The sequence below is a fragment of the Monodon monoceros genome, unplaced genomic scaffold (genome assembly GCF_005190385.1).
Source record: "Monodon monoceros isolate NGI ecotype Baffin Bay Population unplaced genomic scaffold, NGI_Narwhal_1 Super_Scaffold_10, whole genome shotgun sequence".
Lineage (NCBI taxonomy): Eukaryota > Metazoa > Chordata > Mammalia > Artiodactyla > Monodontidae > Monodon > Monodon monoceros.
In genome coordinates, this window is record NW_021703766.1 from 50,725,143 (window position 1) to 50,739,002 (window position 13,860).

A 13,860-nucleotide genomic window follows, 5' to 3' on the forward strand; every position below is an offset into this window, starting at 1 on the left:
AGGGAAGGAATCAGAGGTGGGAGGATGCTGAGGAAAGGGGAATTGTAGCGGAGAAGGATGCTAAAATAAGGGGAGGACTTTTGGGGAGAGAGAGAGGAGACTGAGAGGCAGCCTGAGGCAGGAAGGCGGAGCCTGTGCTTTCACTGTATTTGGCCTTCCTCTGTTGTCCCGTTCTCCACAACTGAGACTAAAAAGCGCAGCATTTGGAAGAAAAAAATAAGTCTTTTGTTTCACCACTCCTTGACTCTGAAGAGGCTGAGGTGGATGGGGAGGTCAAGGGAGAGGGTAAGAAATGGGTCTGGAGATCGGAGGGGCCAGTACCCGGAGGTAGGAAGCCAAAAGAAAGCTGAGCCAAAGCTACTCCCGGTTGCGTGGCAACCGCTGCAGTCAAAAGCCAGCTGGGCCGGCTAGGAGGTGTGGCTCACGGAAATAACCGAGGGTCGTGGCCCCGCCCCCTGGCAACAAGCCCAACAAAGGACCGCCCCCTAGCAACGTATTGCTAGAGGCGGGGCTCGGTTGACCTGGTATCCTAGGGCCCAGAGCCCTTGCGCAGGCGTAGTTCTCTCTGCTTCTGCTTAGTCCCACCTCCACGCAACTCCTTTCCGAGGCTTCTCATTGGTGAGCAAGCCAGCCAAGAGCCTTCTTTAGTTTCGGAGGCGGGGCCCGGCCCCTGCTCGCACTTCGATTGGCCCCACAGACCGTCTACCTCCGGCCGGACATTGCTACGTCTACTCCTTGCGCGTCTATTGGCCCTGGAGGGCGAGTCTTCGGTATCGGAGGCGGAGCAGACGAGAGGGCCCGCCGTGGATTTGGCGGTGTCAAAACGAGGGGCGGTCCCTACTGGCGGGGCGGTTGGGAGGCGAAGGGAGAGTCTTTTCAGCGCTGAGGACTGGCGCTGAGGAGGCGGCGGTGGCTCCCGGGGCGTTTGAGCGGGCTCACCCGAGCCCGCGGGCCAACGCGGATCCAGGCCCGACCGGCGGGACCGCCCCGGACTCCCCGCGGGCCTTCCTAGCCGCCATGGAGGACGGTGTCTATGGTAAGTCGGGGAGGGGCGGGGCCGTCTGGGAGCAGATGGAGCGTTTCGGCCCCAGCATTCTGCCGCGACCGTTCTTCCCGGCGCGCGCCCTGCGAAGCTGTTCGGCTCTGTCGTCGCTTCGCTTTTGTGGGGCACGGGACGGGCTTCCGGCGGGGCAGGAGAGTGGGGCGTTCCAGGCCATTGTTTGGGCCGAGCCTGTTTCCGGTGGCAGCGGGAGGGGGTGGGAGCGGCGGAGGCGAGGCCGGGGAGGAACCATTCCCTCTGGAGGGGCCGGGCGAGCCCAGTGCCTACTGGGAGAGGGGAGGGGGCTTTTGGGGACGCTGGGGTGAGGAGAGATCTTGGGGGCTACAGATTCCGCTAAGGCGGGGACGGGGCCCTTCGATGCCCCGCCCCCTTCCTCAACTCTTGCAAGCTGTCATCAGCTTCGCCTGCCATAGTTACTTTCCATGGACCCAGGAGTCCGGACACCCAGATCCACAGCTACCTCGCCAAGAATGGAGGCAGAAAACCAAGGCCTCAGCCTCCTTTCAAGTAATGGACCGAAGTTCAAGCTTCCAGCCCTTTTTTCCCCACAGACCTAAGAGTTCAGGCTCCCAGTCCCCTTCTCCCCCAGGACTAAAGAGTCTAGGTTCCTAGCCCTTCGTCCCCTGGACTGAGGAGTCCAGGCTGTACCCCGTCTTCCAGTAGACAGGAGGCTGGACTCTCATTCTCCTCCTGCCCTTGAACCTAGGAGCCCTGTCCTCCCCCAGATTTCAGAAGTCCACGCTCCCAGTCCCCAGAACTGACCTCCCACCCCTGATGCCTTCCTCCAGAACCCCCGGACCTGACTCCGGAGGAGCGGATGGAGCTGGAGAACATCCGGCGGCGGAAGCAGGAGCTGCTGGTGGAGATCCAGCGCCTGCGCGAGGAGCTCAGCGAAGCCATGAGCGAGGTGGAGGGTCTGGAGGCCAATGAGGGCAGGTGAGGGCTGGGGCAGGGAACCTGGGGGTCACGAGGCCAGGCCAGGGCCAGGGATGCCCAGGCATTGACCCTCCACCCTCCGTTCTCTGTCCCTGCAGCAAGACCTTGCAACGGAACCGGAAGATGGCAATGGGCAGGAAGAAGTTCAATATGGACCCCAAAAAGGTGCTTGGGGCCACAGGGCTGGGATCAGCCAGGCAGACATCCAGACGGGGGATTCTGGCATCTCTCTGTTCAGAAGTATGGTGGTTAAAGGTCTACCTTAGGTGCACGGACTTGGTCCTGATCCCAGGATTCAGATATTGGCTGCATTTGTTCCTGGGCTGGAACTTCCGCCCGGGGAGGGGGGTCTTCTTCCCCTTTTTGCTCACATTCTAGGGCCCACTTCTGTTGTCACCTGGAGTCCCCAGGTGGAGCTCGATTGAGTCTGGTAGGGAATATGGACAGAGATGTGTACAGAAGAGGGTTGACGAGTGCCATGACAGAGAGAGAGAGAGGTACCAGGGCTGTGGACACTCAGGGCAGCAAGCCTGGTGGCATCAAGGAGGGCTTCCCTGAGGAGGGTATATTCGGGTCAGGTTTGAAGGATGAGTTAGTGTTCACCAGGTGGAGGAAAGATGTTTGTTCGTTCATTCAGTCATTCATTTTACACCCATTTCCTGAGGCCTCCCTCGGGCCTGCCCCTCTGCTAGGCAATGCTGAGGACCCAGAGAAGAGTTTGACCCTGCCTTGCCCTCAGGGAGCCCCTAGATATGGATACCATGATCCAGAGTGAGATAGCCACAGTGGTGGTCCTCGTGGCATCAGGAGAGCCTGAGAAAGCCTTAGTCCAGCCTGAGGCTTGGCCCTCACAGCCCTTGATGGACTGCTGTCTACTAACAGTTTCCAACTTTATTTTTCTTGTCCAAAGCAATGGTAGTTTGTTCAGTCATTCAGCAAACATTCATGGAGCTGCTGTTCGTTGCCAGACCCTGCTTCCGGGGGGGCTGGAATTAACCAGGCAAAGGCAGAGGGAACAGTAGATGCAAAGGCTAAGACGTGGGACGGATGGTATTTAAGGACTTGGGAAAAGCCTGAAAGTAAAACTCGGCCCTACTCTGTTGAGGGTGGGGGTGGCTTTGGAGGCTCTGGTTTCTGAGGATGTGGGGGGAGGGGCGTGGCTTTTTGAGTACCCAGTCCTGAGACCCAGCTCCCATCCCCCAGGGGATCCAGTTCCTGGTGGAGAATGAACTTCTGCAGAACACACCCGAGGAGATCGCCCGCTTCCTGTACAAGGGCGAAGGCCTGAACAAGACGGCCATCGGGGACTACCTGGGGGAGAGGTGAGACCTGCCCCCTTCCCCCCCCGCCCCCCCACCACCTCCTGCTTGGCTTCTCACCTCGGCCCCATGCACCCAACTCCTCCCGAGAAGAGGCCCTGATAGATCAGCCTTACGACTGGATTTTGACAAAATGGGCTGACAGGAGTCTGGGGGAACCTGGGACCTTCTGGGGAACTGGGGACCATCTGTGAGCATCTGGGGGGTGTGGGACCTTTGTGGACATCTGGGCAATGTGGGGACCTTCCATTTAGGTCTGGGGACAGTGGAGAACATCTGTGGGTGGCGTGGGAGCGTGAGAATGGTGTGTAGACAACTGGTGTGCATGGGAATGATGTGGACCGCTAGGAAGTGGGGGGGTCATCAGTGGATATCTAGGGAGCACAGGGGGCCCATGGACATCTGAGAGCATGAGGGCCATCTGTGGATGTCCAGGGTGTGTCGGGACCACCTAGAAGGGTAGGGTGCCTGAGATTGGATGTTGGGAGTGTATGGGGACCAAGTGTGGATATCCGGGGGTACCTAGGGATTTATGGACAGCTGGGGTACATGGAGATCATCTGTGGATGTTGGGAATGTGCGGGGACCGTCTAGACATCCAGGGTGCATGGGGACCTCCTATCTGTGAGCGTCTGGGGTGTGTAGAGACTGTCTGAACGTCTGAGGTGCACAGGACCATCTGTGAGCGTCTGGGGTGTGTAGAGACTGTCTGAATGGCTGAGGTGCACAGGACCATCTGTGAGCGTCTGGGGTGTGTAGAGACTGTCTGAACGGCTGAGGTGCACAGGACCATCTGGACGTTTGGGTTGCTTAGGGATTGTGTGGACATCTAGGGTGTGTGGAACTTTCTGGATGTCTGCAGTACAGAGACCGTCTGTGGGCATCTGGGGTGCATAGGGACTGTGTGGGGAGTCTGGGGGTCACCTCTAGATTTCTGGCGATTGTCTGTGGACATCTGGACTGCACGGAGATGGTCCGGATATCTGGCATTGTGGGGATCGTTTTGTGGACATCTGTGGTGCACTGGGATTGTCCATGGACCTATGGGGGATGGGGGGCCATCTCCACAGGGCATCTGTGGAACCTGGGTCTCATCGGAGAGAGGTGATGGCCAGCAGAGCACGTGTTTGCTGCATTTCTCCCCACTGAATAGAGGTCCAGCCACACCAGTGTTCTCAAGGCAGACAGTCCTCCCAAGAGCCTTCTGAGTATCCCTGCCCTGGTGCCAGGCCTGTGATGGGGGCTTGGCCAAAACTTTCACCGGCTACAGGGGTAGCCTCTGTGCAGAAGAGGGGGCGCAGCCTCCCCACTCCTTCGCCTCCTGTCCACTCCCACGCCCACCTCCCCACGCCCCTTCCTGCGCGTGACTTTGTCCCTGTCCTCCCAGGGAAGAGCTGAACCTGGCAGTGCTCCACGCCTTCGTGGATCTGCATGAGTTCACCGACCTCAATCTGGTGCAGGCCCTCAGGTGAGAGGGACGAGGCTGGAAGGGCAGGAAGGTACCTGTCAGGGCTTTCTTTCCAAGTGATGATCCCTACTCAAAACAGCAACAAAAATTAGGGAATGGGTTGCCTTCACATGACAACAAAGTCCACGGTGGGGCTTCCTCCCGGCATACCTGTATCCAGGTGCTCAAATGGTGTCAGAAGGACAACTTTCTCTTTCTTTTGATTGTGCTCCACATGATCTGGGCATTGCTCGCCACAGACGCTCCTCCCACATGATAGCAGAAGGCCCTAGCAACCATCAGACCTGTTCAGCAACCTTAGTAGAAAGGAGGGTGTTTCCATATAAATCCACCAAAAGTCTCATGGCCGACGCTCAGTGGCCAGATTGGCCACAAGCGTGGAGCTCTCATTGGCCAGTTCCTATCACGGGGACTGAGAGTGGGGAGGCGGTCCTTCCAGTCCTGGCACCGACACCCGGCCCCTCTCTGACGCAGGCAGTTCCTCTGGAGCTTCCGCCTCCCTGGAGAAGCCCAGAAGATTGATCGGATGATGGAAGCCTTTGCCCAGCGCTACTGCCTGTGCAACCCGGGGGTTTTCCAGTCCACAGGTGGGGGCGCAGGCTCCTGGGTCCTGGGGAAGGAGGGAGCTGGGGGCTTGACCTCTCGGGTCCTGGGGGCCCATATGCCCCAGTCATCACCCCCTGACTGTCCAATGCAGACACGTGCTACGTGCTGTCCTTCGCCGTGATCATGCTGAACACCAGCCTTCACAACCCCAACGTCCGGGACAAGCCGGGCCTGGAGCGCTTCGTGGCCATGAACCGGGGCATCAATGAGGGCGGGGACCTGCCTGAGGAGCTGCTCAGGGTCAGGCCCCCCCCTCCCCCTTCCCCAGCGCCCTCAGCCCTGTCCCTCTTCCTGCCGCAGACCCTCCTCCCTGCGGGTCTCCCAGTGCCTGAGCTCCCCACCCGGGATCATCGCCTCACGCGTGGACAGCGTGGTCACGCCAGCATGTCCATTTCTTTCCTCTTTCTCTCTCTCTGGCTGCCTGTCTTGTCTCTCTCTTTCTCTTTTCTGTCTCTCTCTGGCTCTGTGACTCTTTCAGGGTCTTGGTGTGTCCCATTCTCCACCTGCCTGTCGGTCTCTCTCAGAACCTAGCAGCTCTTCCTATGTCTGTGTTTCCACATTTTTTTTAAATCTTTCCTCCTCTTTCTCCTCTCTGGGGCTCCCTCCACTCTTCTGCCTTCTGCTTCCCTTTTCTCCCGGCCTCCTTCCTCCCTGCACCATCCCATGTGCCGTCCCACCCATGGTCTCATTGGCTCCCTGGTTGCTGGAGCCCCCTCCCCACTGCCAGGTAGCCCTGGGAGGGTCCCAGGAGCCTGGAATTGCTGACCATGCCTTCGCCCCTCAGAACCTCTACGACAGCATCCGAAATGAGCCCTTCAAGATTCCTGAGGATGATGGGAATGATCTGACCCACACCTTCTTCAACCCGGACCGGGAGGGCTGGCTCCTTAAGCTGGGTACGTCCCTTGCTGACTCTGCTGGCTGCCTCTGCAGGGGGGAGGTTAGTGGGCCCCAGGCTCTGGACTCAGCTTTCTCACATACCCTCTATGTGACCTTAGGCCAGCAATTCCACCTCTCTGAACCTCAGTTTCCACATCTGAAAAATGGGCCAAAAATGAGTTCAGCCCTGTGTGCCAGGCCCAAGCCCAGGGCCGGGCTTGTATTCAGCGCTCCCTAACCCCTTGTGTTCACCCATACATGTTTACGGAACCCCTTCTTTGTGCCAGGGCCTGGTTTAGGCACTGAGGACACAGCCGAGAACCAGATCGCCCGGTCCCCATGTGGGGGGAGAGTGTTCACTCAGGATGCTCTCAGCTGTAGTGAACAGAAAATAGCCCAAGGGATTGGGATGCCTGGGAGCCTGTTACCTCACTTGGAGGGAACTCTTGGGGGTCCGAGGCAGACCGGCTATGACACTCTTGCCTTTATCCCCATGGTATGTACCGCCTCATCAGCCCAGTAGCGTGGTGGCTGCTCTAGGGGCGTCGTACCTCCCCAGAACGTCTCCCTTGGTCAGAAAAGAGCCTGCAGACATGAGGAAAAGGGTCTCAGAATACCCCGGTGGACTTCTTAGCTGGTTGGATTGGTCCCTGGTGGGGAGGCGGGGGCGCACCCAGGCTGGCTGAGGTGAATCGGGAGCCCCTGGCCACGATGGGATGGATGGGGCAGGGGCCAGTGACCCTTGGAACACGTGGCACCGGCAAATTCAGGGTTAGTTAGCAGAGGTCTGACAGGTACAGCTGGCTGAGGACTGGAGTGGTTCTCAACCCTGGCTGCCCAGAGATTCACCCGAAAACCGCAATGGCCAGTCCACAGACTTACGAAGTCGGGTCGCTGGGGGCAGGATAGGCCGTCAGTCATGTTGAAAGCTCTCCAGGTGGTTTCAGTGCATGGCCCAGGTTGAGAGCCATTGGCTCGGAGCTGGGTCTGGTTGTGGTAGGTGCCCTGGGAGGGTCAGCGGTGGCTTTTTTTTTTTAAAATTTGGCTGCGCCAGGCGAGCTCCTTAGTTGCGGCATGCATGTGGGATCTAGTTCCCTGACCAGGGATGGAACCCGGGCCCCCTGCATTGGGAGCGCGGAGTCTTATCCACTGCACCACCAGGGAAGTCCCAGCGGTGGGAGTCTTATCCACTGCACCACCAGGGAAGTCCCAGCGGTGGCTTTTTAATGGAGGAGCAGTGAGTGACTGCCCCAGGGAGACAGAGAATCTGGTGAGGAATTATAGTCCGGCGTCGACTGAAGGCAGCCCAGACAGTGGGAGGGCCCAGAGGAAGCTTCCAGCCTGGCACAGGGTCAGGGCAGGACTTTGCTCGGTTCACATCTCATCATCCACACTGCCTCCCCCGCCGCATGGAATTCTGCTCCTAAATGGAGGAATCGCTTCTCCAGCCACAGTAGCAGGTCCCTGGTGCATAAAAAATGCGAATCACTCCTTCCAGACAACTTGCTGGGGTGGATGGATTCCTGAATCAGCTCCGAAGGAAGGCCGACGGGTCTGCGGAGTCTGGGAGGAATTTAGATTCTTCAAGGAAGGCCAAATGGTGCCCCTGGCAGTGAGTGGGTGGGAAGGAAAAGCAGGAGGGGCAGCTTCCTGAGGAACTGGTTCTCTTCCAAACCGCGCCCAGCAGTAGGAATCCTTCCCATTTCTTGGATGAGGAGATTGAGGCTCGGTCACTGTCCAGCAGCCACTGGGCAGAGGTGGCCTTGGACCCAGATCTCTGACCAGAGCACGTCACAAGGTCTTTAGAAGAAGGCACCTCTTAAACACTGAAATACAGGAAAGGGAATCTGCGGTGGTGGTTATATTCACAAAGATGGTTAATAAAAGTCATTATTACTGCAGTTTAATCCTTGCGGGATCACAGGGAGCCCAGAAGCAGGTCACTTTGAAGCAGGAGGGTGTGGGCTGGAGTGGGTCTCTAGACTGGAGTCCACAGAGGGCAAGTGGTTGTCCTAAGGTCACACAGCCAGTTTGTACTGGTGCTGACATGAGTCCCCAAGCCCACCTTGGCCCACCGACTGGGGGTTTTGCCTTCTGCCTTGTGGGGATGACTTCCCGCAGAGACATCTTCACCGTGGCAGTGGAAGGCCCTCCTGGCCTGGGATACACCCTAGGGGTTGGGCCGGAGCTGGGCACTGGCGCAGGGAGGCGCTCTTGGTCGCCTCAGTGCGGTTCAGCATCCTCAGCCTCCCGGGGCGGGAGAGGGTCAGGCCATCCCTCCCTCATGTGGACGTAACTGGTTTTCTTCCCTCTCTCTCCCTCCCTCCCTCCTTCTCTGCGTGTTTCTGCTGTTTCTGTCAATCTCTGTGCCACCCCCTGCGCATCCCTTCCCTCCCCAACCCTGCGGCTCTCGGGGGCACCCCATTCTTCCGCCTTCCCTTCTCGCCTGGTCCTGCCTGCTTTCTCGCTGTCTGCCCCAGGAGGTAGGTACAAGGCCGGCCCGTCCTTGCTCCCCGACATGACACAAGGGGAGGGGGCTGCCCTGGCCTCGGGCCCCTAGCTGGGGGGGCTGAGGGCCCTGACCCGAGTCGACAGACAGGCTTAGAGAGTGTAGAGCCGCAGGCTGGGGGTGGACCGGTTCCCGGGGCCCAGACACCACGCCTTGTCCTGCTCGTCCGTCTTCCCACGCATCGCTCTGTCCGAGGCCCTGACAGCCCCACCTTCCCTGTGCTCGCTCTGTCTCTCGCCCCCCACCCGCCCCCCGTCCCCGCCCTCCCAGAGGCCCCGTCCCCCTGTTGAGCCCAGGCCCCCTACCCCCCTTCCCTTCCAGGGGGCCGGGTGAAGACGTGGAAGCGGCGCTGGTTTATCCTCACGGACAACTGCCTCTACTATTTTGAGTACACGACGGTGAGGGCGGGGCCGAGGGACAGGGGGCCGGACTCCTGAGTCTGCGGGAGGCAGGGGCTGGGGGGTGGCGGGGGAGACTGGAAGTCTGAATCCGGTCAAACTCGTTCTCTCAGGACAAGGAGCCCCGAGGAATCATACCCCTGGAGAATCTGAGCATCCGCGAGGTGGACGACCCCCGGAAACCAGTAAGACCCTCCCTGTACCCCGTCCTGCCGTGTCGGGGGGTCTCCCTTGGCCCCAGGGCTGGCTCTTCCCAGCTGCCCATCGTCTCGTGTCTACCCAGAACTGCTTCGAGCTCTACATCCGCAACAACAAGGGGCAGCTCATCAAAGCCTGCAAGACAGAGGCAGATGGCCGTGTGGTTGAGGGGAACCACATGGTGTACCGGATCTCGGCCCCCACGCAGGAGGAGAAGGACGAGTGGATCAAGTCCATCCAGTGAGCCTGCGCCCCGGAGTCCTTGGGGAGGGGGTGGCCGGGGGCCCAGGCCCCTCGGCCCTCACCCTGGGATCCCGCCCCTTCTGCAGGGCCGCCGTGAGCGTGGACCCGTTCTATGAGATGTTGGCTGCGAGGAAGAAGCGGATTTCTGTCAAGAAGAAGCAGGAGCAGCCCTGACCCCCTGCCCCCAACTCTATTATTTATTACGGAGCTGCCCTGCCCGGGTGGCCGGACCCCCGGGCCCTGGGGCTGCGGATCCCGGTTCCCCGTTTGGAAAACTCATCTCCTCTAGCTCCTCCCTCATTATTTGTAATTAATACGCTGTTGGTAATCTTATGAATTATTTAACCATTCGCGGTCTGCGGACCCCTCATCTCTTGGGGTTGGTGGAGCTGAGGTGCTTGGTGGAGCTGGCCTGGTAACGCATGAAGAAAGGGTGCTGTCCGTGCAGCTGAACGAGCCGGGCATCTCCTGGATGGCTCAGTTCTGGTTTCACCCATAGCCTGCGGGGGTGGAGTAAAGGAAGAAGTTTAACTGGGCTGGAGTGAGCGTTGCATTAGAACCGAAGGGTGCTGAGAATGCAGGTATGCAGAGCTTCCGGGACGAGGTCTGCCATTCATTCTAGACATTACTTGACAGCCAGGCGCCGGGCAGACACTCATCCCACCTTTGCTCTCATGGGCTTGTGGTCTTTGAGGGGCAACAGATAATATCTGATCGGCTGGGCTAGAGGTCAGTGGTGTCGGGAATAGGTTGGGACCAGTGTAGGTGGGGCGGGGCTTTGGGGCCAAGAGGGTGGGACTCTGGGCCAATTGAACCGGGTTTCTCAGCCACTAGAGGATCATCCTTTGGAAGACATTTTACACCACGCAGGGGTAGTGCTGAGAACCGGCATTTTTTATAACATCTCCTTTCCCGGGAATCTGACAGCTTACAGAAGTGTAAGGACCGCATTCTTTGAGGGTGAAACCTTGGGGGGTGGGGTACCCTTAAGCCCCAGGTCCAGGCTTGTCCCCCTTTGCCTTCCAGCTTGGGGTGTGCGTGGTGTCCCCAAGGAACAAAAGCACGTGGATCCCGAGAAGGGTGTCGGGAGACCCCGTCTCTCTCCTACGTCCAGATCCGCAGCTGAGGAGGATTTAGTACGAGAAACCGCAACTCCAGACATGCCCAGGACCAAGCCCCTGCTGGAAGGGAAGCCCGTCGTCCCAGGGCGTGCCTGAACTGCAGTCATCCTCCGTGTCCCCAAGGGATCTAACTGCTAATTGTTGAGTGCTGCCAGTGGGGTGTGGAAGATCCCGGGTCTCGGGCGTTGACCCGGCCCCACCCTTGGCCACAGACATCAGCGGGTGTGAAAACTCCTAATCGCTGTAACAACTCCAAGGTGGTGCACCCAGCCCTCCCGGGAGACTGCCAGACTACAATTCCCAGCAAGCTATGCGGCGCTGGCCGCCCCACTGTCGGGAGAGCCATTCTGGAGGTCTCCTGGGAAATGTAGTTTCTTAAGACTCCCATGTTGTGCTTCCCTTCGGCTGATCCCCTGCTCCCCACTTCCTCAGGTTGGGAAACAAGGCCCTGCCTGACCGCTTCCACCCCAGGGGCTGATGGGGAATGAAGTTCCCAAGTGAGGAAATGGAATTCCCAACTCCTCAAAAATTCCACGGAAATGGAGTCATTGACCCAAGAAAGTCATGGGAAATGAGGTCCTGGGTCGATGGAGGGTCCCATCACTGTCTCCCACTGTGTTGCTCTCCTCCATGGAAGGAACCCATAGGTACCGAGTGCCTATTGTGGGTAAGTAGCTGGCTCAGTGGAGATGCCCCAGAAGAGCATTCCAGGCAAAGGCAACAGCATGTGCCAAGGCAGGAAAAGGCACATCGTGTTGGAGTAGCTGACAGCATGTTGGTGCGCCTGTACGGTGTTGGTGGAGTGGGGCTGGGGTGATGGGAAATGGAGGAAATGCCTGGGCCCAATCGTTTGGGGCCTGGACAGCCGTTAGGACTTTGAATGTACTCTTAGCTGATGGGAAGCCATCCCAGGTCATGACACAGGAGAGTGATGTATTTGGGTTGACGTTGCAGGAGGGGGCCTTTGGCTGTTGCAGGAGAGTAATTTGGAGGTGAGCAGGGGCAGTAGCGGGGAGGTAAGTTAGGAGGCTGTGCTGTCATTCTGGTGTAAGAGGGTGTGGCCACAGACTTGGAGAGACCCGGACCCGCATGAGTCCTCTTGGAAGAGGAGCCAGCAAGACATGCTGAGGGCTGGGTCAACTCTGGGATTCTAGCTTGAGCAGCTGGTGAATGGCAATGTCATTTACTGAGATGGCTAAAGAGGGGATTTATGGGGGGGAGAAATCAGTGGTTCTGTTTTAGCCAAATTAAGCTGGAGATGCCTGTGGAACATTAAAATCAGACTCCAGTCTCCTCAGAATTGTCCTTCAGTTTTGCCCCCAATCCGTCTTCTCCCCAGGGATGGAGAATTCTGGCTTTCAGCTCCCTCCTCTCCCAGGACCCCATACTCCCAACCCCCTTGTTACGGGCTGAACCGTGTCCCCCACAAATCCATATATTGAAGTCCTAACTCCCAAAACCTCAAAATGTGACCTTATTCCAAAATAGGATCATTGCAGATACAATTAGTTAAGATGAGGTCATTAGTGTGGGCCCTAATCCAACTTGACTGGTGTCCTTATACAAAGGGACATTTTGGACACAGAGACACACATGCAAGGAGAGAAGGCCATGTGATGACGAAGGCAGAGATCGGGGTGATGCTTCTGCAAGCCAAGGAACACCAAAGATTGCCAGACAGCCACTGGAAGCTAGGAGACAGGCCTGGAACAGATTCTCCCTTAGAAGGAACCAACTCTGCCGACACCTTGATCTTGGACATCTAGCCTCCAGAACTGACACAGTAAAGTCTGGTTTAAGCCACTCAATTTGTGGAACTTTGTTACAGCAGCCCTAGTGAGCTAATACACCCCTTCACCCTCAGACCCAGGAGTCCAGGCCCCCAGCCCCCTCCTCCCTCAGACCCAGGAACCTAGGCTCTCACTGCCTAACTTGGCTGGGTTCCATGCAGCACCCACCCTGGGCAGACATGTTACAAGATCAGTTCAAGAACCACCAGATCTATCAGAAGTGGCAGTAGGGGACAGAGGCAAAACCTAATCCTCTCATTCGCTCTTTCTCCATCGCCCACAACTTACATGTGACCCTAATGCTCTCATCATCTTAATTCCTAAGCCAGGAGTCCACACAGCATCCCAGCTGGGTCCCCACTCCTGACCCCTTCCCTCCTCCCTCATCCAAACTGCTTCCTTCATATACACAAATGAATCTGGTACCAAGGTGACAGCGGGTGGGGGTGGGAGGAAGACAGGTTGAAGCCAGGAGATCAGAGATGCAATGACAGACCCAGTCAGAAGAAAAAAAGACAAAGATGGAGACAGAATCAGTCAAGAGACCAGGACAAATTGAGAAAAAGAAATCGAGACAAAAACCCGTGGCAGAAAGACAATAGAGACGGGAAGGTGACGGGGACACGCAGACAAGGAGAAAGAAGTAGAGATGGGATGATACTCAGACGAAGAAATAGATGAGAAGAGGCTGAAGACACGGGATGGGAAAACAAAGACAGAACTGGGACCAGGTGAAATAGGGAGATAAAGGGACAAAAAATAGAGAGAAATTTGAATGGAGAGGTTCGATTAGGGGGAAGGCAAGAGAATGTCAGAGAGGTGGGTGGTCACATGGAGAAACAGGTAAACTGAGGCACAGTTACCACGGGCAGGGAGATAGATTCTGACCCTCGAGGCAGAGGGTCTGTGCCTCGAGGCACAGGCAGTGCCGTTCTGAGGTGTGTGGGATGTGGCCATGATCCAGTGTGGGTGCTGGCAGGTCATTTCTGAGCACTTTCCTCACCAGCACTGGCTCTGGGACAGCTTCCGGCCACCTTGCAGAAACCCAGCTCTGACCATAACCTGCCACCTTCCCGAACCCTCGCCGGCTCCTCGTCACCTCCTGAACTGTAAGTCGAGGCTGCAGCAGAGGTTGGTGATGCCGACACCAGACTGAGATCCAGCGAAGTGGAAAAGCCGCGGGTCTCGCTGCCACACAGGCATTTCTGCCTTTCTGGGCCTCGATGTTCCTGTCAGATGGGGCTGTGAGGATGGCCGTATCTCCTGGACAGCACCCGGTCCCTGCAGCCTCCCCTCTTCATCTCCCGAAACACACACATGCCCCACGTTCCTC

At 57.8% G+C, this 13,860-nt stretch overlaps 1 protein-coding gene across 5 annotated transcripts; it reads left to right on the forward strand.

The window, feature by feature from the left end:
* Nucleotides 1-898: 898 nt before the first annotated feature.
* Nucleotides 899-13,850, forward strand: CYTH2 (cytohesin 2). 5 transcript variants are annotated; one of them, XR_003797078.1, is made up of 13 exons: nt 1,018-1,036; nt 1,849-1,996; nt 2,095-2,161; nt 3,200-3,318; nt 4,703-4,783; nt 5,258-5,370; nt 5,481-5,629; nt 6,174-6,286; nt 9,097-9,175; nt 9,289-9,360; nt 9,459-9,613; nt 9,703-11,729; nt 12,306-13,850. XR_003797078.1 is itself a non-coding variant. In XM_029245745.1 (12 exons), exons 1-12 carry the CDS (start codon nt 1,018-1,020, stop codon nt 9,788-9,790), a joined length of 1,200 nt encoding a protein of 399 aa, XP_029101578.1. In that variant the 5' UTR covers nt 899-1,017; the 3' UTR covers nt 9,791-9,969. The 5 variants fall into 5 exon arrangements, 1 of the variants encoding a protein (XP_029101578.1); XR_003797080.1 differs by having other exon boundaries at nt 9,703-11,404; XR_003797079.1 differs by lacking the exon at nt 12,306-13,850 and having other exon boundaries at nt 9,703-10,994; nt 11,170-12,281.
* Nucleotides 13,851-13,860: the final 10 nt, after the last annotated feature.